The sequence below is a fragment of the Salvelinus fontinalis genome, chromosome 31 (assembly GCF_029448725.1).
Source record: "Salvelinus fontinalis isolate EN_2023a chromosome 31, ASM2944872v1, whole genome shotgun sequence".
Classification (NCBI taxonomy): Eukaryota; Metazoa; Chordata; class Actinopteri; order Salmoniformes; family Salmonidae; genus Salvelinus; species Salvelinus fontinalis.
Window position 1 is genome coordinate 5,816,553 of NC_074695.1, and position 22,342 is coordinate 5,838,894.

At 46.1% G+C, this 22,342-nt stretch overlaps 1 protein-coding gene across 1 annotated transcript; it reads left to right on the forward strand.

Moving 5' to 3' along the window:
- The first annotated feature begins 9,102 nt into the window (after positions 1-9,102).
- Positions 9,103-14,444, forward strand: tmem81 (transmembrane protein 81). Its single transcript, XM_055891011.1, has 5 exons — positions 9,103-9,440; positions 11,820-11,999; positions 12,404-12,490; positions 12,940-13,132; positions 13,590-14,444. The coding sequence occupies exons 1-5, from the start codon at positions 9,165-9,167 to the stop codon at positions 13,736-13,738; spliced, it is 885 nt and encodes a 294-aa protein (XP_055746986.1). The 5' UTR covers positions 9,103-9,164; the 3' UTR covers positions 13,739-14,444.
- Positions 14,445-22,342: the final 7,898 nt, after the last annotated feature.

Sequence of the window (22,342 nt, forward strand, 5' to 3'; positions counted from 1 at the left end):
CATCCGACCGAAAGGCGCTACAGAGGGTAGTGCCGAAGGCCCAGTACATTGCTCGGGCAGAGCTCCCTTCCATCCAGGACCTGTATACCAGGAGGGACCTCAACACAAGGAGGAAAACCCCCCCCAAAAATGTCAAAGACCCACCCAAGCCACAGACTGTTCTCTCTGCTACCACATGGCAAGCGGTACCAATGCACCAAGTCTGGAACCAACAGGACCCTGAACTGGTTCTACCCCCCAAGTTATAAGACTGATAAACAAGACCGCTAAATAGCTCATCAAATGGCTACCTTTACAATTTTTTGTACACACACACATTACATACAGCCATATGCACACACACACGCGCGCACACACACACACACACACACACACACACACACACACACACACACACACACACACACACACACACACACACACACACACACACACACACACACACACACACACACACACACACACACACACACACACACACACACACACACACACACACACACTCTGCTGCAACTGTCTTTTATCTATCCTGTTGCCAACCTTTATGTACAATACATAGCTACCTCAATTACCTGTTACATATCGACTCGGTACTGGTACTCCCTGTATATAGCCGTGTTATTTTCTACTCCCTATATACATTTGAAGTCGGAAGTTTAAATAAACTTAGGTTGGAGCCATTGAAACTCGTTTTTCAACAGCTCCACAAATTTCTAGTGAACAAACTATAGTTTAGGCAAGTCGGTTAGGACATCTACATTGTGCATGACACAAGTAATTTTCCCAACAATTGTTTACAGACAGATTATTTCATATATAATTCACTGTATTACAATTCCAGTGGGTCAGAAGTTTACATACACTAAGTTGACTGTGCCTTTAAACAGCTTGGAAAATTCCATAAAATGATGTCATGGCTTTAGAAGCTTCTGATAGGCTCAGTGCCTCTTTGCTTGACATCATGGGAAAATCAAAAGAAATCAGCCAAGACCTCAGAAAAGAATTATAGACCTCCACAAGTCTGGTTCATCCTTGGGAGCAAATTCCAAACGCCTGAAGGTATCACGTTCATCTGTACAAACAATAGTACTCAAGTATAAACACCATGGGACCACGCAGCCATCATACCGCTCAGGAAGGAGACACGTTCTGTCTCCTAAAGATGAACGTACTTTGGTGCGAAAAATGCAAATCAATCCACGAACAACAGCATAGGACCTTGTGAAGATGCTGGAGGAAACGGGTACAAAAGTATCTATATCCACAGTAAAACGAGTCCTATATCGACATAACCTGAAAAGTCGCTCAGCAAGGAAGAAGCCACTGCTCCAAAACCGCCATAAAAAAGCCAGACTACAGTTTGCAACTGCACATGGGGACAAAGATTGTACTTTTTGGAGAAATGTCCTCTGGTCTGAATAAACAAAAATATAACTGTTTGTCCATAATGACCATCGTTATGTTTGGAGAAAAAAGGGGGATGCTTGCAAGCCGAAGAACACCATCCCAACCGTGAAACACGGGGGTGGCAGCATCATGTTGTGGGGGTGCTTCACTGCTGGAGGGACTTGTACACTTCACAAAATAAATGGCATCATGAGGCAGGAAAATTATGTGGATATATTGAAGCAACATCTCAAGACATCAGTCAGGAAGTTAAAGCTTGGTCGCAAATGGGTCTTCCAAATGGACAATGACCCCAAGCATACTTCTAAAGTTGTGGCAAAATGGCTTAAGGACAACAAAGTCAAGGTATTGGAGTGGCCATCACAAAGCCCTGACCTCAATCCCCATAGAAAATTTGTGGGCAGAACTGAAAAAGTGACCCAGTTACACCAGCTCTGTCAGGAGGAATGGGCTAAAATTCACCCAACTTATTGTGGGAAGCTTGTGGAAGGCTACCCAAAACGTTTGACCCAAGTTACACAATTTATTCCACTGGGAATGTGATAAAAGAAATAAAAGCTGAAATAAATCATTCTCTCTACTATTATTCTGACATTTCACATTCTTAAAATGAAGTGGTGATCCTAACTGACCTAAGACAGGGCATTTTTACTTGGATTATATCACGCCCTGACCTTAGAGATCCTTATTATTCTCTATGTTTGGTTAGGTCAGGTTGTGACTCGGGTGGGAAATTCTATGTTTTCTATTTCTTTGTGTTTGGCCGAGTATGGTTCCCAATCAGAGGCAACTGTCTATTGTTGTCTCTGATTGGGGATCATATATAAATTGTCATTTTTCGTTTGGGTTTTGTGGGGAGTTCTTTTCTGTTTAGTGTCTGTGCCTGACGGAACGATTCGCTTCCCTTTTTGGATTTGTTATTTTTGTTTGAGTGTTTCTTGTAAATAAATATCATGAACACTTTCCACGCTGCCCTTTGGTTCACTCTTCCTTCCACCGACGACGAGCGTTACAGATGAAATGTCAGGAATTCTGAAAATCTGAGTTTAAACGTATTTGGCTAAGGTGTATGTAAACTTCCAACTTCAACTTTTTAGCCATGTTATTTTCTACTCCATATATATATAGCCATGTTATTTTCTACCTCCTGTATATAGCCATGTGATTATCTACTCCCTCTATATAGCCATGTTATTTTCTACTTCCTGTATATAGCCATGTTATGTTCTACTTCGTCTATACAGCCATGTTATTTTCTACTTCCTCTATATAGCCATGTTATTTTCTACTTCCTGTATATAGCCATGTTATTTTTTACTCCCTCTATATAGCCATGTTATTTTCTACTTCCTGTATATAGCCATGTTATTATCTGCTTCCTGTATATAGCCATGTTATTTTCTACTTCCTGTATATAGCCATGTTATTTTCTACTTCCTGTATATAGTCATGTTATTTTCTACTTCCTGTATATAGTTGTGTTATTTTTACTCGTTATTTATATTCATTATTCACTGTGTATTTATTCCTTGTGTCAGTTTCTGTTTTTGATCATATCTTTATCCTACCTTGAACCCTGCATTGTTGGAAATGGACCCGTCAGGAAGCATTTCACTGTTAGTCTACACCTGTTGTCTACGAAGCTTGTGACAGATCCCATTTGATTTGATTTTATAGTAGCTTTGATACCACAGGAGGTTGTTGGCACCTTAACTGGGGATGACGGGCTCGTGGTAATAACCGGAGCGGAGTACGTGGAATGTCATCAATCACATGGTTTCCATTGGCTCCGTTCCGGCCTTTAATATGAGCCCGTCCTCCCCTCAGCAGCCTCATGTGTTTAATACAGGAGGAGGAGATTCCCAGGCTGTGATGCTGCAAGTTTCCACTGCCATCTACTGGGCCAATGTGGCAACTGCACACAGTTGTCTATTTTCCCTCATAACGTTGTGTGAGTATTGTAGTGCTTAATTCAAGGCCCCCCCCCCCACACACAGAAACTTGCCGCCACTGTTTCGACGTAGGATCATGTCCTATATAGGAAATGCACGTTTAGGTTCCACCGCCGAAAGAATGACGAAGGCTACGTATTCACAAATTGGGTGGGGGAATTTCCACGTGGATTTGGTAAACATGTACAAATAGGGCACTGGCAGCTGTCAGTGGTCCTGGGGATGGCTAGCTGACAGCTGTCAGTGTCGCTAGCTGACAGCTGTCAGTGGTCCTGGGGATGGCTAGCTGACAGCTGTCAGTGTCGCTAGCTGACAGCTGTCAGTGTCGCTAGCCAGCATGCTATTTTAAATAGCTATTTAGCTATTTTGCAAACCCATAGAGAAAGATAGAGGACTCTTCCTTTGTATCTGTGCCATTACATTTACAAGTCTGTGAAAGGATGGCGTAATTGAGGCCTATCTCCATTTTGAATAGTCCATTTTCTTCTTAACGATTTGGCTGATCCCTCCTGATGACTCAGTCTAGGTCACCTGGAAGGGAGCAGCCAATTGGAACGACTCTCGTCGTTGGTAGAAGGAGAGGATCGCAGCGTGGTATGTATCCACATTTATTTGAATACTTTTTTAAAGACGAACAAAAAACAATAAACAAAACGAAACCCAACGACGCTACAGTCCTGAACTTGAGAATATATAGAACACAAATAACGCACGAAACAGGAACAATCACCCACAAACAAACAGTGAGAACAGCCTACCTTAATATGGTTCCCAATCAGAGACAACGTAAAACACCTGCCTCTGACTGAGACCCATATCAGGCCAATTAGACACACTTAAACCAATGAAACACATAACATAGAATATACCCACCCAGCTCACGTCCTGACCAACTAAACAAAGACTAAACAAAGGAAATAAGGTCAGGAACTTGACACCAATGAAGATGGAAGTCCCTTTTAGCTAATAGAGGCCTCTATCATTCTCTATGTGCTAATCTTAGCTAATGTCATCTTCTAATGTTTTTTATTTTTTACAATACTGTGTTCAAAAGATTAACCAGCTGGCTCTGAGGGTGGATCTGGAGCTGGATTTGTCATAAGCATTCATAGAGAAAACTTCTCCACAGACTTCTCCACAGATGCAACTACTGGCCAATCTTTGACTTCGCCATCTATTGTTATCTCCAAAATATGTGGAATTATCCATAAATTGCGGCCGCAATACGCCATAGAAATAGCTAGAAAGAATAAGAGGAAGCTCAACCCAGATATTGATTCCATATTTTGCGGGTTTAGACGGAATGTACTACCTGAAGGGTCAGCGTCTCCTAAATGGCATAAGCTGCTCATCAACAGTAACGTTGGGCCCAGAGTTGTAAAAACAGGGGAAGGCAGTCCACCCACTTGTCCCAAACTGACCTGATTGCAGCTAGCTTGTCTCTCTGCCACCGAGCTGGTCTGGTGTCTCTCTGGCACTGACCTGGTCTGGTGTCTCTCTGGCACCGAGCTGGTCTGGTGTCTCTCTGGCACCGAGCTGGTCTGGTGTCTCTCTGGCGCCGAGCTGGTCTGGTGTCTCTCTGGCGCCGAGCTGGTCTGGTGTCTCTCTGGCACCGAGCTGGTCTGGTGTCTCTCTGGCACCGAGCTGGTCTGGTGTCTCTCTGCCACCGAGCTAGTCTGGTGTCTCTCTGCCACCGAGCTGGTCTGGTGTCTTTCTGCCACCGAGCTGGTCTGGTGTCTCTCTGGCACCGAGCTGGTCTGGTGTCTCTCTGGCACCGAGCTGGTATGGTGTCTCTCTGCCACCGAGCTGGTCTGGTGTCTCTCTGCCACCGAGCTGGTCTGGTGTCTCTCTGCCTGCCGAGCTCGTCTGGTGTATCTCTGCCGTCGAGCTGGTCTGGTGTCTCTCTACCACCGAGCTGGTCTGGTGTCTCTCTGCCTGCCGACCTGGTCTGGTGTCTCTCTGCCACCGAGCTGGTCTGGTGTCTCTCTGCCACCGAGCTGGTCTGGTGTCTCTCTGGCACCGAGCTGGTCTGGTGTCTCTCTGGCACCCAGCTGGTCTGGTGTCTCTCTGCCACCGAGCTGGTCTGGTGTCTCTCTGCCTGCCGAGCTCGTCTGGTGTCTCTCTGCCTGCCGAGCTCGTCTGGTGTATCTCTGCCGTCGAGCTGGTCTGGTGTCTCTCTACCACCGAGCTGGTCTGGTGTCTCTCTGCCTGCCGACCTGGTCTGGTGTCTCTCTGCCACCGAGCTGGTCTGGTGTCTCTCTGCCGTCGAGCTGGTTTGGTGTCTCTCTGCCGTCGAGCTGGTTTGGTGTCTCTCTGCCTGCCGAGCTGGTCTGGTGTCTCTCTGGCACCGAGCTGGTCTGGTGTCTCTCTGGCACCGAGCTGGTCTGGTGTCTCTCTGCCACCGAGCTGGTCTGGTGTCTTTCTGCCACCGAGCTGGTCTGGTGTCTCTCTGGCACCGAGCTGGTCTGGTGTCTCTCTGGCACCGAGCTGGTATGGTGTCTCTCTGCCGCCGAGCTGGTCTGGTGTCTCTCTGCCACCGAGCTGGTCTGGTGTCTCTCTGCCCGCCGAGCTCGTCTGGTGTATCTCTGCCGTCGAGCTGGTCTGGTGTCTCTCTACCACCGAGCTGGTCTGGTGTCTCTCTGCCTGCCGACCTGGTCTGGTGTCTCTCTGCCACCGAGCTGGTCTGGTGTCTCTCTGCCACCGAGCTGGTCTGGTGTCTCTCTGGCACCGAGCTGGTCTGGTGTCTCTCTGGCACCCAGCTGGTCTGGTGTCTCTCTGCCGCCGAGCTGGTCTGGTGTCTCTCTGCCACCGAGCTGGTCTGGTGTCTCTCTGCCTGCCGAGCTCGTCTGGTGTATCTCTGCCGTCGAGCTGGTCTGGTGTCTCTCTACCACCGAGCTGGTCTGGTGTCTCTCTGCCTGCCGACCTGGTCTGGTGTCTCTCTGCCACCGAGCTGGTCTGGTGTCTCTCTGCCGTCGAGCTGGTTTGGTGTCTCTCTGCCGTCGAGCTTGTTTGGTGTCTCTCTGCCTGCCGAGCTGGTCTGGTGTCTCTCTGCCTGCCGAGCTGGTCTGGTGTCTCTCTACCACCGAGCTGGTCTAGCGTCTCTCTGCCTGCCGAGCTGGTCTGGTGTCTCTCTGGCACCGAGCTGGTCTGGTGTCTCTCTGCCTGCCGAGCTGGTCTGGTGTCTCTCTGGCACCGAGCTGGTCTGGTGTCTCTCTGCCTGCCGAGCTGGTCTGGTGTCTCTCTGGCACCGAGCTGGTCTGGTGTCTCTCTGCCACCGAGCTGGTCTGGTGTCTCTCTGCCACCGAGCTGGTCTGGTGTCTTTCTGGCACCGAGCTGGTCTGGTGTCTCGGTTATTCAAGCGGATAATCCTGGAAATACTGTGGAAGTTTTCAATTGTTACACGGAAAAGTTCTCTGCCAAATTTCTGCATCCCAAAGGGATTCAGTGCATTCCCCATTGGTTTTGAAAACACCAGCAAGGATAAGAACCCCAAAGTATGCATGCAAAGGATTTTGATCCATCTCCTTCCATATCTCTCCAAAAACATCGCCTTCCCTCCAATTGAATGTAGTCCAGAATGATTTTCTGGACGGTATCTGGGATGAACAGTTCAAAAGAAGACTGTCCTGCACATGAGTAACCGCCATCCGCGTCGGCCCTGGTTGCATCCTTATCACACGGCAGCCACGCCGGGTGGATCATTCCTTGGGCACGAAGACCATTCAATTTCACTTTTTTTTTTTTTTTTACATCCATATTTCTCCTTCTGCAAGCTGCTGACAGGCTGGTTCTGGGGCTGGTTGCTGACGGGCTGGACCTGGGGCTGGCTGAGAGTCAATCTCATCCTCTTCTTCCAACTCACTGTCAGACTCCGAATTGACAGAGACATGATCCTCATATTCAGAAAGTGGAAGACGCTCCTTCCATATTCGCTTCTCTCTCTGCAGAAATTATTTCTAAGGTCCACTGAGCAGAGATTATTTTTGCCGTACTGAGTGATTGTGGTAAGGAGCCACACATGCAAAACTATTTATTGGTTTGTGTCCCTCCCTTAATTAACACCTGGCTGGGGTAGAGTGTGGGAAAATACAGATTTTTTTTTACAATGCATCAAAATAATGTATAGTAATAACATTGTGCAGGCTCCTGCAAGACATTGTGTAGTTTCACTACAAAGGGTAAAGAGTGTGAGAAAAGCGGGAGACAGACAGACAGGCAGGGAGACAGACAGGGAGACAGACAGACAGGGAGAGAGCCAACCCCTTAAGTGAATAGTAGGGATCGGTCTGAAACGGAAAAATAAAAGATATTCACACAGGACAAACACACTGATAACCTGGAAGAACCACACAGGACAGACACACTGATAACCTGCAGGAATCACACAGGACAGACAATCACACAGGACAGACAGACTGATAACCTACAGGAATCACACAGGACAGACACACTGATAACCTGCAGGAATCACACAGGACAGACACACTGATAACCTGCAGGAATCACACAGGACAGACACACGGATAACCTGCAGGAATCACACAGGACAGACACACTGATAAGCTGCAGGAATCACACAGGACAGACAATCACACAGGACAGACAGACTGATAACCTGCAGGAATCACACAGGACAGACACACTGATAACCTGCAGGAATCACACAGGACAGACACACTGATAAGCTGCAGGAATCACACAGGACAGACAATCACACAGGACAGACAGACTGATAACCTGCAGGAATCACACAGGACAGACACACTGATAACCTGCAGGAATCACACAGGACAGACAATCACACAGGACAGACAGACTGATAAACTGGAAGAACCACACAGGACAGACAATCACACAGGACAGACACACTGTGATAACCTGCAGGAATCACACAGGACAGACAATCACACAGGACAGACACACTGTGATAACCTGCAGGAATCACACAGGACAGACACACTGTGGTAACCTGCAGGAATAACACAGGACAGACATTTAGCTAGATACAAGTTGGCTGGTAGTGGATCTCTACTCGAATAGTTTGTTCCATCTCAAACCACAGATGCTCTGTTGTCATTCTCCTTTGTCCTCTTTCATCAATGATCATTTTTTTGACCACTGACCACTCATTTCCGACCGTTGGCTGCAGGTCCTTTGGGTGGTGGACCATTATTGATAACACGGGACACTGTTGAGCATGAAAAACCCAGCAGCGTTGCAGTTCTTGACTCAAACCGGTGTGCCTGGCACCTACTACCATAACCTGTTCAAAGGCACTTAAATATTTTGTCTTGCCCATTCACCCTCTGAATGGCACACATACACAATCCATGTATCAATTGTATCAAGCCTTAAAACTCCTTCTTTAACCTGTCTCCCCCTTTATCGACACTGATTTGAAGTGGATTTAACAAGAGACATCAATAAGGGATCATAGCTTTCACCTGGATTCACCTGGTCAGTCTATGTCATGGAAAGAGCAGGTGTTCCTAATGTTTTTCTAAACTCAGTGTTTAAGAGACGTTCTGACCCATGGGTCATGGCATTACAGGTTATGAACACTAGGTGGCAGACAAACACCCTATGTCTACTGTCACTCTGAAGCTCTTAAATTTCTTTCCATTCAAAGTTCCAGAACTTCCACGATGTTGTGATGTCACAATAACGGAATGGATTGTAAGCTGTTCCATTTTAGAATTATGGATGGATAATTCATTGAAATAGATCACTTTAAAATAACAGTATCTTCCCTTATTCACTCCACACAGTGCAGTAATTTATAGAGACAGATACAGAGACACAGAGATGGGGAGTTGGGGTCTGTCCATGTCCCTCGTCTCCTGGTCCTTCCTCCTCTGCTTGTCCAGCCCTACCCCTAACCCCCTGTCCCTTGCTGACCTGGAGGACTTGAAGGCCGTTCCAGCAGAGGTCATCATACACAACTCTCCCTGCAGCACCACCTGCGGTGTGGGCCTGCGCACCCAGGAGCTGTGCCCACTGAGAGAGGGCCAGGTCGGGGAGGAGAAGGACTGCCATGTCCGGAAGGTCCGCTGTGTGGACTCCTGGCAGTGTGGTCTGCAGGTGAATAATCTCGCCGTAAATGTTTTTTCACAAATAATAATACATAGGGACCACAATGGAAATAAGTCACTGATGTTATTGTGTTGTCCTGGTCTATTGTCCTGGTCTACTGTCCTGGTCTATTGTCCTGGTCTATTGTCCTGGTCTATTGTCCTGGTCTATTGTCCTGGTCTACTGTCCTGGTCTATTGTCCTGGTCTATTGTCCTGGTCTGTTGTCCTGGTCTATTGTCCTGGTCTATTGTCCTGGTCTATTGTCCTGGTCTATTGTCCTGGTCTATTGTCCTGGTCTATTGTCCTGGTATGTTGTCCTGGTCTATTGTCCTGGTCTATTGTCCTGGTCTATTGTCCTGGTATGTTGTCCTGGTCTATTGTCCTGGTCTATTGTCCTGGTCTATTGTCCTGGTCTATTGTCCTGGTCTGTTGTCCTGGTCTATTGTCCTGGTCTATTGTCCTGGTCTATTGTCCTGGTCTATTGTCCTGGTCTGTTGTCCTGGTCTATTGTCCTGGTCTATTGTCCTGGTCTATTGTCCTGGTCTATTGTCCTGGTCTGTTGTCCTGGTCTATTGTCCTGGTCTATTGTCCTGGTCTATTGTCCTGGTCTATTGTGTAATCCTGGTCTATTGTCCTGGTCTATTGTCCTGGTCTAATGTCCTGGGCTTCTGTCCTGGTCTATTGTCCTGGTCTGTTGTCCTGGTCTGTTGTCCTGGTCTATTGTCCTGGTCTATTGTCCTGGTCTATTGTCCTGGTCTACTGTCCTGGTCTGTTGCCCTGGTCTATTGTCCTGGTCTATTGTCCTGGTCTACTGTCCTGGTCTATTGTCCTGGTCTACTGTCCAGGTCTGTTGTCCTGGTCTATTGTCCTGGTCTGTTGTCCTGGTCTATTGTCCTGGTCTATCGTCCTGGTATGTTGTACTGGTCTATTGTCCTGGTCTATTGTCCTGGTCTATTGTCCTGGTCTATTGTACTGGTCTATTGTCCTGGTCTACTGTCCTGGTCTATTGTCACATAAAAGATGTATGTGCTGCGTATGTTCCTGACAAAATGACTTTCCAATCACCTACCAAGTATTGTCCATGTAGTCGAGGGAGGAATTCCAGGTCTGACAGGAAATGCTGATGTGTAGAGAGCTGACAGTTGGAGGGTTTCTGGCATCAGTTTCTCCTGTGGTTGTCCCCTTGAAGTACATGTCCTCCTCTTCCTCTTCTCCTCCTCTTCCTCTTCTCCTCCTCCCCTCTACCTCCTCCTCTTCCTCTACCTCCTCTTTCTCTTCTCTTCTCCTCCTCTTCCTCTCCCTCCTCCTCTTCCTCTTCTCCTCCTCTTCTTCTACCTCCTCCTTTTCCTCCTCCTCTTCCCCTACCTCCTCTTCCTCTTCTCCTCCTCTTCCTCTACCTCCTCCTTTTCCTCTACCTCTTCCTCTACCTCCTCTTCGTCCTCTACTTCCTCCTCTACCTCCTCATCTTCCTCTTCTCCTCCTCTTCCTCTTCTCCTCCTCCCCTCTACCTCCTCCTCTTCCTCTTCTTCTCCTCTTCCTCTTCTTCTCCTCTTCCTCTTCTCCTCCTCCCCTCTACCTCGTCCTCTTCCTCTACCTCCCCTTCTTCCTCTATCTCCTCTTCTTCCTCTACCTCCTCCTCTTCCTCCTCCTCTTCCTCTTCTCCTCCTCTTCTCCTCCTCCCCTCTACCTCCTCCTCTTCCTCTACCTCCTCATCTTCCTCCTCCTCTTCCTCTTCACCTCCTCCCCTCTACCTCCTCATCCTCATCTACCTCCTCCTTTTCCTCTACCTCCTCCTCTTCCTCTACCTCCTCCTCTTCCTCTACTTCCTCCTCTACGTCCTCATCTTCCTCTTCTCCTCCTCCCCTCTACCTCCTCCTCTTCCTCTACTCCTCCTCTTCCTCTTCTCCTCCTCCCCTCTACCTCATCCTCTTCCTCTACCTCCCCTTCTTCCTCTACCTCCTCATCTTCCTCTACCTCCTCCTCTTCCTCTTCTCCTCCTCTTCCTCTTCCTCTTCCTATACCTCCTCCTCTTCCTCTACCTCCTCCTCCCCTCTATCTCCTCCTACTCCTCCCCCTTCCTCCTCTTGTACTCCTCTTCCTCTACCTCCTCTTCCTCTTCCTCTTCCTCTTCTCCTCCTCTTCCTCTTCTTATCCTCCCCTCTACCTCCTCCTCTTTCTCTACCTCCTCCTCTTCCTCCTCCTCTTCCTCTTCTCCTCGTCTTCCTCTTCTCCTCCTCCCCTCTACCTCCTCATCCTCATCTACCTCCTCCTCTTCCTCTACCTCTTTTCCTCCTCTTCCTCTACCTCCTCCTCTTCCTTTACCTCTTCCTCTTCCTCTACCACCTCCTACTCCTCCCCCTTCCTCCTCTTGTACTCCTCTTCTCCAGACTGTCACTGTGCTTGCTGGTCAGCGGTTGGAGCTGGACTGTCTGGGTGAGGTGATGGAGGCCATGGGTCGCTTCTCCTTCCGGGTATCGTGGCGCTACGCCCGGGGGGTGGTGACCACCGACGACTCTCTGCTGGGACGCTGGGACGCCCCCAGGCTAGACCGGCTAGTCCTGGACCCCGTGAGTAAGCTAGGTTGAAGTCAAGGTTAAGTCAAGAGGGTTAAAAAATCCCAGAACTCTTTGCGAGAATGCAGAAGAATTCTAAACTGATGGAAGCAACGATTGTAGTTAGCAACGGCGATTGTAGTTAGCAACGGCGATTGTAGTTAGCAACGGCGATTGTAGTTAGCAACGGCGATTGTAGTTAGCAACGGCGATTGTAGTTAGCAACGGCGATTGTAGTTAGCAACGGCGATTGTAGTTAGCAACGGCGATTGTAGTTAGCAACGGCGATTGTAGTTAGCAACGGCGATTGTAGTTAGCAACGGCGATTGTAGTTAGCAATGGCGATGGTTCCATTTATTTTTTCTAAAGCTTCCTCATGTGACTAGAACATAGTCCTAACATGATTATCGTCAACCTAGGTGAGGGAGGAGGACGCTGGGACATACCGCTGTGATGTACAGGACACTGATTACCGCAGGGTCAAGAGACTCTACCTGGGGCTCAAGGTGGGAGACATTGTATTCTATCCAGACCTGGAATGAAAAATACTGTTTGAAATAAATAAATAATAATGTTATCTGTGTTTGATTTAAGGTGTGTTTTGACCTTCCTAACCTTAGCTGAATGCATGGATTATAAGTCACTCTGGATAAGAGCCTTGGCAAAATTTAAAACAAAAGTTGATTTAAAAATGTTGTCCCTCATACTGTAATTATATCTCCGACGCAAAGGAGGTTGGGGAGGATGGGCTTATGGTAAGGTCTGTAGTGGAATCAGTGGAATGGTTTTAAAACATCAAACACATGTCGTTGCCATTCCATTCTCTCCGTTCCAGACATTATTATGAGCCGTCCTCCCCTCAGCTTTCATTGAACCGTTCAAATCCAGCTTGGAGACTGCCCTAGAGAGAAAAGATCTGCTTATATAATTTTTTCCTTCTATTCTTTCCATCCAGGTGCTCCCTCCTGAGGCTCTCAGACTGGACTTCCCCTCTGCTCTGGCTCGGTGGGACGATGGGGATGAGGATTCCCATGGTAACATCATCGTGGTGAAAGAGGATGAGGACCTGTACGGCAGCACGGTCGTCAAGGATATTGTTTTGAAAAGCCTCTGGGTTGCAGTGGTCGCAGTGGTCGTCTTCTTCTTGGGTATTTTTTATTTAACCTTTATTTAACTAGGCAAGTCAGTTAAGAACAAATTCTTATTTACAATGACGGCCTACCCAAACCCAAACCCTGTGGTGCAGTGCCTTAGACCACTGCACCACTCGGGGGAGCCCATTTTTTTATTGTAGCATGATGTACTACTGTACCCATAGTGCTCTGTAAGCTTGTGAAGTTACGGTAACTTTTGCAAAAAAAATACCATGTTTTCTAGAACTCCTGGTTGAAGGATTCTGGATTTCCTGTTAATTCCCTCCTGATTCTGGGAATTTCCCAACTGCGATTTCTGGAAAACCTGGGAATTCTGGGAAAGTTAATGGAATATCGCAACCCTGTCTGTAACCATCTCCGTTTTTTAATCTCTAAAGAGATAAGAGATCTTATTGAAGACTTTCCGAAAGCCGAAGCTAACACTGTCCCATCTGTCTCCTTATTAATACAGGTATGTACAGGAAATACGTCCTGGCCCGTGTCTGCCTGGGCCGCCCCGATGGTTCGCCTCTCCCTGCCCCTAACAGAACCCCTTTCTCCATTAATACCATCACGCCACCAGCAGGTGGCCCTGTTGACCGTGTGTCTACTAGCTGCTGACAGACACAAGTAAATGGCCTGTGGGCTACTACTTACGTAAACAAACAATTTTTTGGACTATGTTGCTGTGTTGTTTGTCTGTAGAGAAAAACATTTACTCAAAACATTTACTCAATATAAAAGTCACTCAACCAGAAACGTGAGCCTGTTTGACAGCAGTTTGTAGTGTTGAGAGCTCATGTTTACATGAGATTTCTGTTTTCTCAGCCCGAGAAGGTAGTTATTGCGTCCTTGAAATGTATTGGTGTGTTTAAAAAGGACAACTAGTTGTTTTCTGGGAGAGGATGAGGGATGATTTTTCCTGAATCATCTCACAATATCTGTAAAATGGTACAAGTACCTTCCAAAACATGCACAAAAAAAAGCCTTTTCTTCTTTAAAGAAATGTATTTTTAAAGGTTAGACTCGATGCTGGCTAAGGAATCATCATTTTAACCTGACGAAGGTTCGTGTTATGTCGATATGTTGTCAGTAAAAGGTGGTAATTGGGAGCATCCTGCGTGTCTGTTCATTTGAAGTACTTCCTTATCCCGACATCTGGGTCGTTTCACAAATAAATAGTGCCTTTTGCGTCCCTTTTGATACTTTAAGTAGAAATTGTGCACCGGTACTGAATTTTTAAAAGCCTGTTATATTTAAATGAAGTGCCCTTTAATTTAGACTACATAGAGAATTCAATAAACCAGATTTTTTAATATGAATAATTGCTTGCTAAAGTGCCAAAATGCTGAATTTTTACATGTCTCTGTGATAACCCTGTGTCACTTAGGATTTTAACCCACTTAATACAAACCTTTTCTCAGAACTTTCACCATCACTGTAAAGTCCTAGTTAGTTTATTGCTTTTGACAAGTACTGTCTGAAGACAATTATACATTTCCTGTGATTTAGTGATTCATTTACGTCTGTCCTTCATGCTAAGGTCAACCGTGTTACGTGAACTGAACTCTCGTTTTAATATGGGAAATAAAATTGACAAAAAAAGAAAGAAAAAAAAGAGAATATCTAATAGTCTAAAATAATGTATACTGGATTTACTCTTTCTGCCCATTTCCTGTTCTGTTCATTTTTTAAAAACTATTTTATTTAAAAACATTTGTGAAGCTTGCGTTCGATTGCCACTCCCTGTTACACAAAGCAGACTTTGCCACTCGCTGTTACACAAAGCAGACTTTGCCACTCCCTGTTACACAAAGCGGGCTTTGCCACTCCCTGTTACACAAAGCAGGCTTTGCCACTCGGGGATTTATGGCTGATTTAAGAAGAAATCGTCAACCCTGTTTTGTTAGACTTCAGTGCGTCATTTGACGTTATCGATCGTAGTCTGCTGCTGGAAAAACGTATGTGTTATGGTTTTACACCCCCTGCTATAATGTGTTATGGATTTACACCCCCTGCTATAATGTGTTATGGCTTTACACCCCCTGCTATAATGTGTTATGGCTTTACACCCCCTGCTATAATGTGTTATGGCTTTACACCCCCTGCTATAATGTGTTATGGCTTTACACCCCCTGCTATAATGTGTTATGGCTTTACACCCCCTGCTATAATGTGTTATGGCTTTACACCCCCTGCTATAATGTGTTATGGCTTTACACCCCCTGCTATAATGTGTTATGGCTTTACACCCCCTGCTATAATGTGTTATGGCTTTACACCCCCTGCTATAATGTGTTATGGCTTTACACCCCCTCGCTATATTGTGTTATGGCTTTACACCCCCTCGCTATATTGTGTTATGGCTTTACACCCCCTGCTATAATGTGTTATGGCTTTACACCCCCTGCTATAATGTGTTATGGCTTTACACCCCCTCGCTATATTGTGTTATGGCTTTACACCCCCTCGCTATATTGTGTTATGGCTTTACACCCCCTCGCTATATTGTGTTATGGCTTTACACCCCCTCGCTATATTGTGTTATGGCTTTACACCCCCTGCTATAATATGGATACAGAGTTACCTGTCTAACAGAACACAGACGGTGTTCTTTAATGGAAGCCTCTCCAACATAATCAGGAATTGAGTAAAGTCAGTGTGTCTATGTATGCCGATGACTCAACACTATACACATCAGCTACTACAGAGACTGAAATGACTGCAGCACTTAACAAAGAGGTTTGGTTTCAGAATGGGTGGCAAGAAATAAGTGAGCTCTAAATATGTCTAAAACAAAAAGCATTGTATTTGGGACGAATCGTTCACTAAACCCTGAACCTCAACTAAATCTTGCAATGAATAATGTGGACATTGAGCAAGTTGAGGTGACTAAACTGCTTGGAGTAACCCTGGATTGTAAACCGTCTTGGTCAAAACATGTTGATACAACAGTAGCTAAGATGGGAAGAAGTCTGTCAAAGGCAGGTCCTACAGGCCCTAGTTTTGTCACACCTTGACTACTGTTCAGTCGTGTGGTCAGGTGCCACGAAGAGGGACTTAGGGAAAAGTACAATTGGCTCAGAACAGAACAGCACGGCTGGCCCTTGGATGTACACAGAGAGCAAGCATTAATATGCATGAAAATCTCTCCTGGCTCAAGGAAGAGGAGAGATTGACTTCATCACTACTTGTATTTGTGAGAGGTATTGACATACTGAATACACAAGCTGTCTGTTTAAACTACTGGCACACAGTTCAGACACCCATGCATACCCCACAAGACATGCCACCAGAGGTCTCTTCACAGTCCCCAAGTCCAGAACAGACTACGGGAGGTGCACAGTACTACATAGAGCCATGACTACATGGAACTCTATTCCACATCAAGTAACTGATCCAAGCAGTAGAATCAGATTTAAAAAACAGATAAAAATACACCTTATGGAACAGCGGGGACTGTGAAGAGAGACACACAGGCACAGACACACGCATGATAACGCACTCGTCCACATGGGTTTTGTATTGTAGATTTGTGGTAGTAGGGTAGTCGCCTGAGGGAACACACTTAATGTGTTGTGAAAAGTGTTATGAAATGCAATGTCATGTCACATTTTAAATTGTATATATCTGCCTTAACATGCGGCTCCCCAGGAAGAGTAGCTGCTGCCATGGCAGGAACCAATGAGGATCCATAATAAACCCCAGGAAGAGTAGCTGCTGCCTTGACAGGAACTAATGGGGATCCATAATAAACCCCAGGAAGAGTAGCTGCTGCCTTGGCAGGAACTAATGGGGATCCATAATAAACCCCAGGAAGAGTAGCTGCTGCCTTGGCAGGAACCAATGAGGATCCTTAACAAACCCCAGGAAGAGTAGCTGCTGCCTTGGCAGGAACCAATGAGGATCCATAATAAACCCCAGGAAGAGTAGCTGCTGCCTTGGCAGGAACCAATGAGGATCCTTAACAAACCCCAGGAAGAGTAGCTGCTGCCTTGGCAGGAACTAATGGGGATCCATAATAAACCCCAGGAAGAGTAGCTGCTGCCTTGGCAGGAACCAATGAGGATCCATAATAAACCCCAGGAAGAGTAGCTGCTGCCTTGGCAGGAACTAATGGGATCCATAATAAACCCCAGGAAGAGTAGCTGCTGCCTTGGCAGGAACCAATGGGGATCCATAATAAACCCCAGGAAGAGTAGCTGCTGCCTTGGCAGGAACCAATGAGGATCCTTAACAAACCCCAGGAAGAGTAGCTGCTGCCTTGGCAGGAACCAATGAGGATCCATAATAAACCCCAGGAAGAGTAGCTGCTGCCTTGACAGGAACTAATGGGGATCCATAATAAACCTCAGGAAGAGTAGCTGCTGCCTTGACAGGAACTAATAGGGATCCATAATAAACCCCAGGAAGAGTAGCTGCTGCCTTGGCAGGAACTAATGGGGATCCATAATAAACCCCAGGAAGAGTAGCTGCTGCCTTGGCAGGAACCAATGAGGATCCTTAACAAACCCCAGGAAGAGTAGCTGCTGCCTTGGCAGGAACCAATGAGGATCCATAATAAACCCCAGGAAGAGTAGCTGCTGCCTTGACAGGAACTAATGGGGATCCATAATAAACCTCAGGAAGAGTAGCTGCTGCCTTGACAGGAACTAATGGGGATCCATAATAAACCCCAGGAAGAGTAGCTGCTGCCTTGGCAGGAACTAATGGGGATCCATAATAAACCCCAGGAAGAGTAGCTGCTGCCTTGGCAGGAACCAATGAGGATCCATAATAAACCCCAGGAAGAGTAGCTGCTGCCTTGGCAGGAACCAATGAGGATCCATAATAAACCCCAGGAAGAGTAGCTGCTGCCTTGGCAGGAACCAATGAGGATCCATAGTAAACCCCAGGAAGAGTAGCTGCTGCCTTGGCAGGAACCAATGAGGATCCTTAGCAAACCCCAGGAAGAGTAGCTGCTGCCTTGGCAGGAACCAATGAGGATCCATAATAAACCCCAGGAAGAGTAGCTGCTGCCTTGGCAGGAACCAATGAGGATCCATAACAAACCCCAGAAAGAGTAGCTGCTGCCTTGGCAGGAACTAATGAGGATCCATAACAAACCCCAGGAAGAGTAGCTGCTGCCTTGGCAGGAACTAATGGGGATCCATAATAAACCCCAGGAAGAGTAGCTGCTGCCTTGGCAGGAACTAATGAGGATCCATAATAAACCCCAGGAAGAGTAGCTGCTGCCTTGGCAGGAACTAATGGGGATCCATAATAAACCCCAGGAAGAGTAGCTGCTGCCTTGGCAGGAACTAATGAGGATCCATAATAAACCCCAGGGAGAGTAGCTGCTGCCTTAACAGGAACGAATGAGGATCCATAATAAACCCCAAGAAGAGTAGCTGCTGCCTTGGCAGGAACTAATGGGGATCCATAATAAACCCCAGGAAGAGTAGCTGCTGCCTTGGCAGGAACTAATGAGGATCCATAATAAACCCCAGGGAGAGTAGCTGCTGCCTTAACAGGAACTAATGAGGATCCATAATAAACCCCAAGAAGAGTAGCTGTTGCCTTGGCAGGAACTAATGGGGATCCATAATAAACCCCAGGAAGAGTAGCTGCTGCATTGACAGGAACTAATGAGGATCCATAATAAACCCCAGGGAGAGTAGCTGCTGCCTTAACAGGAACTAATGAGGATCCATAATAAACCCCAAGAAGAGTAGCTGCTGCCTTGGCAGGAACTAATGGGGATCCATAATAAACCCCAGGAAGAGTAGCTGCTGCCTTGGCAGGAACTAATGGGGATCCATAATAAACCCCAGGGAGAGTAGCTGCTGCCTTAACAGGAACTAATGAGGATCCATAATAAACCCCAAGAAGAGTAGCTGCTGCCTTGGCAGGAACTAATGGGGATCCTTAACAAACCCCAGGAAGAGTAGCCGCTTCCTTAACAGGAACTAATGAGGATCCATAATAAATAAAAAAATACTAATACTATATTTGGTACTATAGTTTTTTAAATTTAATATCTTGACATGAGAAAACATGTTGTTTTATTTTTTTAATTAATTTGAACATGTGCTCTTTATGACAGAATGTTAACAATAGGTGAAAATCAATGAAATTGACCAAGTTACACTTTTCAAAAGGCAGCGAATTAATGGAATGACCGGTCAAATATTTGTCTTTCGTCTAATGACTCACCGTCACCATGAAACTCCAAGGAGATCCCGTACACAGACACGTCCATTTCATTCTAGTGAGTCCCTCTATGCATCGTTGTCTTATTGATATTCAAAACACAAATGACATTTAATTCTTCAATGATCACCACACTCTTTTGTCTTACCTACAACTACCATTGTCTGTACTGTATATGATATTCAGGGATGGAAATTACCGCTAGCCTGCTAGCCTGATCATGTGCCAAACTAGCCCGTCAGGCCAATGAAATTTATTTTCAAAAATCGCATGGCTCAGATGTTTTTCACTTGAACGTTACCCGGGTTAGCTAGTTGAAATCACAGTCTACTAGGCCCGGTTTGCTGGCGCACAAAATCCTTCAGTTCCATGATATTCAATGTAATTTGAAGATTTTGGATATGGAAAATATCTCCATGGTGCTATTGTGAATATACTGTAGTAATAGGCTTTTCAATGAAGCAGCAGTACCTCCCCAGCTATTGACGCAGCAGTACCTCCCCAGCTATTGACGCAGCAGTACCTCCCCAGCTATTGACGCAGCAATACCTCCCCAGCTATTGACGCAGCAGTACCTCCCCAGCTATTGACGCAGCAGTACCTCCCCAGCTATTGACGCAGCAGTACCTCCCCAGCTATTGACGCAGCAGTACCTCCCCAGCTATTGACGCAGCAGTACCTCCCCAGCTATTGACGCAGCAGTACCTCCCCAGCTATTGACGCAGCAGTACCTCCCCAGCTATTGATGCAGCCGTACTTCCACAGTTAATGATGCAGCCGTACTTCCACAGTTAATGATGCAGCCATACTGCTGTCGAAATCCTCATTAAATTGACTACCGATGATCACAGCACTATTAGTGCACCGAGTGTGTAATTGCACCAGACTACCGCTGATTAAAGGGAAATATTAAGAATTGTCCAGACGGTCAGACGTTCGCTTCTCTGATTGTTTCGTCTCTCTCTCCTCACTCTGGAGTTAAATTACCCTCCTATTAAACTACAGACTTGTCATGTAGTTTTTGCTTTCCCAGAGTTTACCACAGCATTTAATGAATGTCAATTTACTTACCCCTGTGTCCCAAATGGCACCCTATTCCCTGTATACAGTAGCACACTAATGAAGTGCACTACTCTGGTTAAATGAAGTGCACTATATAGGGAATAGGGTGCCATTTCGAAAGCAGCCACGGAATCCATGCTCCTGGCGAATGCTTGGTTTTTCCTCATCATTAGGTTGTAATGTGTGTGTGTGTGTGTGTGTGTGTGTGTGTGTGTGTGCGTGTGTGTGTGTGTGTGTCCAAGCCAACGGCACAGGAATTATGTGAAATTACCCCCCCCCCCCCCCACACAGACACACCAGAGTACAGAGTCAAGCTGCATCTCTGGATGGAGAGAATGTTGTGGGGTTAAGAGCCTTGCTCAAGGGTCCAACAGTAGCAGATTGTTTTGTGGATATGAACCCAGTGGCCCTTCAGTCACCAGGTTAATATCAGCCTTTTGTTCTAGCGCTCAGAACAGGATTCGAACTGGCGAACTTTTGGCAACAGGTTCAGCTTCAACGACCTACCTGCTGTGCATAGATGTTAGCACAACTTGATCTCACCAGAAAGAGTCACCCTCTCTTCTTCTGTCTCCGCTGTGATTGGTCACGATCTGCTCTCTTCTTCTGTCTCCGCTGTGATTGGTCACGATCTGCTCTCTTCTTCTGTCTTTGCTGTGATTGGTCACGATCTGCTCTCTTCTTCTGTCTCCGCTGTGATTGGTCACATTCTGCTCTCTCCTTCTGTCTTTGCTGTGATTGGTCACAATCTGCTCTCCTCTTCTGTCTCCGCTGTGATTGGTCAAGTTTTGCTCTCTTCTTCTGTCTCCGCTGTGATTGGTCAAGTTCTGCTCTCCTGTCTCCTCTGAGATGACAAGCTGCTCTAACTGGACACATCTCCTTGACTTGAGACGATTAAAGGGTTAAAGAGCTCACGAACACAACTTTTTGATTATAATGTTGTCATTCATTCCAGTGACGTGAAGGTTGCATCATGAACACAATAACTTCAGTGAGTTTCAGACGCAGAGATAGACGTGTGTGTGTGTGTGTGTGTGTGTGTGTGTGTGTGTGTCTGTGTGTGTGTCTGTGTGTCTGTGTGTCTGTGTGTCTGTGTGTCTGTGTGTCTGTGTGTCTGTGTCTGTGTCTGTGTCTGTGTCTATAATGAATGACTGAGGAAGATATACTAAGTTAATTACTTATCAATCTCCCTCACTTCTGTGTGGGCGAATATGACCTGTTGCTGCATGTTTCAGCTGCTCAGAAAAAAAGTGTGTGAGAGTTGGAGACTAGAGAAGCTCATTACATTGGCGTGGGAGAAGAAAGAGAGTCTTAGAAACTCCTTGTCTTCAGGTACTATAACACTCCATGGTAACCCAACTAATGACCAAAGTATTTTATCTCTTTAATGCCAATTATATCTCAATGGAAATCGTGTCAAAAACTATAGTAGATAAAGTGCATTCGGAAAGTATTCAGACCCCTTCCCTTTTGTCCAAAATTTTTTTATGTGTCATTGTTACGCTTTGTTCGAAAATACATTTTCTTCGTCATCAATCAACACACAATATGCCCAATAATGACGACGATAAACAGGTTTTTAGACATTTTTGCAAATGTATTAAAAATTTTAAACAGAAATATCGCATTTACATAAGTATTCAGACCAAACAGAAGTTAAGTTATGAGACTCGAAATTGAGCTCAGGTGCATTCTGTTTCCATTGATCATCCTTGAGATGTTTCTACAACTTGATTGGAGTCCACCTGTGGTAAATTCAATTGATTGGACATGATTTGGAAAGGCACACACCTGTCTATATAAGGTCCCACAGTTGACAGTGCATGTCAGAGAAAAAACAAGCCATGAGGTCGAAGGAATTGTCCGTAGAGCTGCGAGACAGGATTGTGTCAAGGCACAGATCTGGGGAAGGGTACCAAAAAATGTCTACAGCATTGAAGGTCCCCAAGAACACAGTAGCCACCATCATTC

What these genes read in the sequence shown, in the direction of transcription:
- tmem81 (XM_055891011.1), top strand. Translation starts at nt 9,165, where the DNA reads ATGGGGAGTTGGGGTCTGTCCATGTCCCTCGTCTCCTGGTCCTTCCTC. An exon ending in CCTGGCAGTGTGGTCTGCAG is followed by an intron (nt 9,441 to 11,819) that starts GTGAATAATCTC and finishes CCTCTTCTCCAG; the next exon opens with ACTGTCACTGTGCTTGCTGG. An exon ending in AGTGGTCGTCTTCTTCTTGG is followed by an intron (nt 13,133 to 13,589) that starts GTATTTTTTATT and finishes TTATTAATACAG; the next exon opens with GTATGTACAGGAAATACGTC.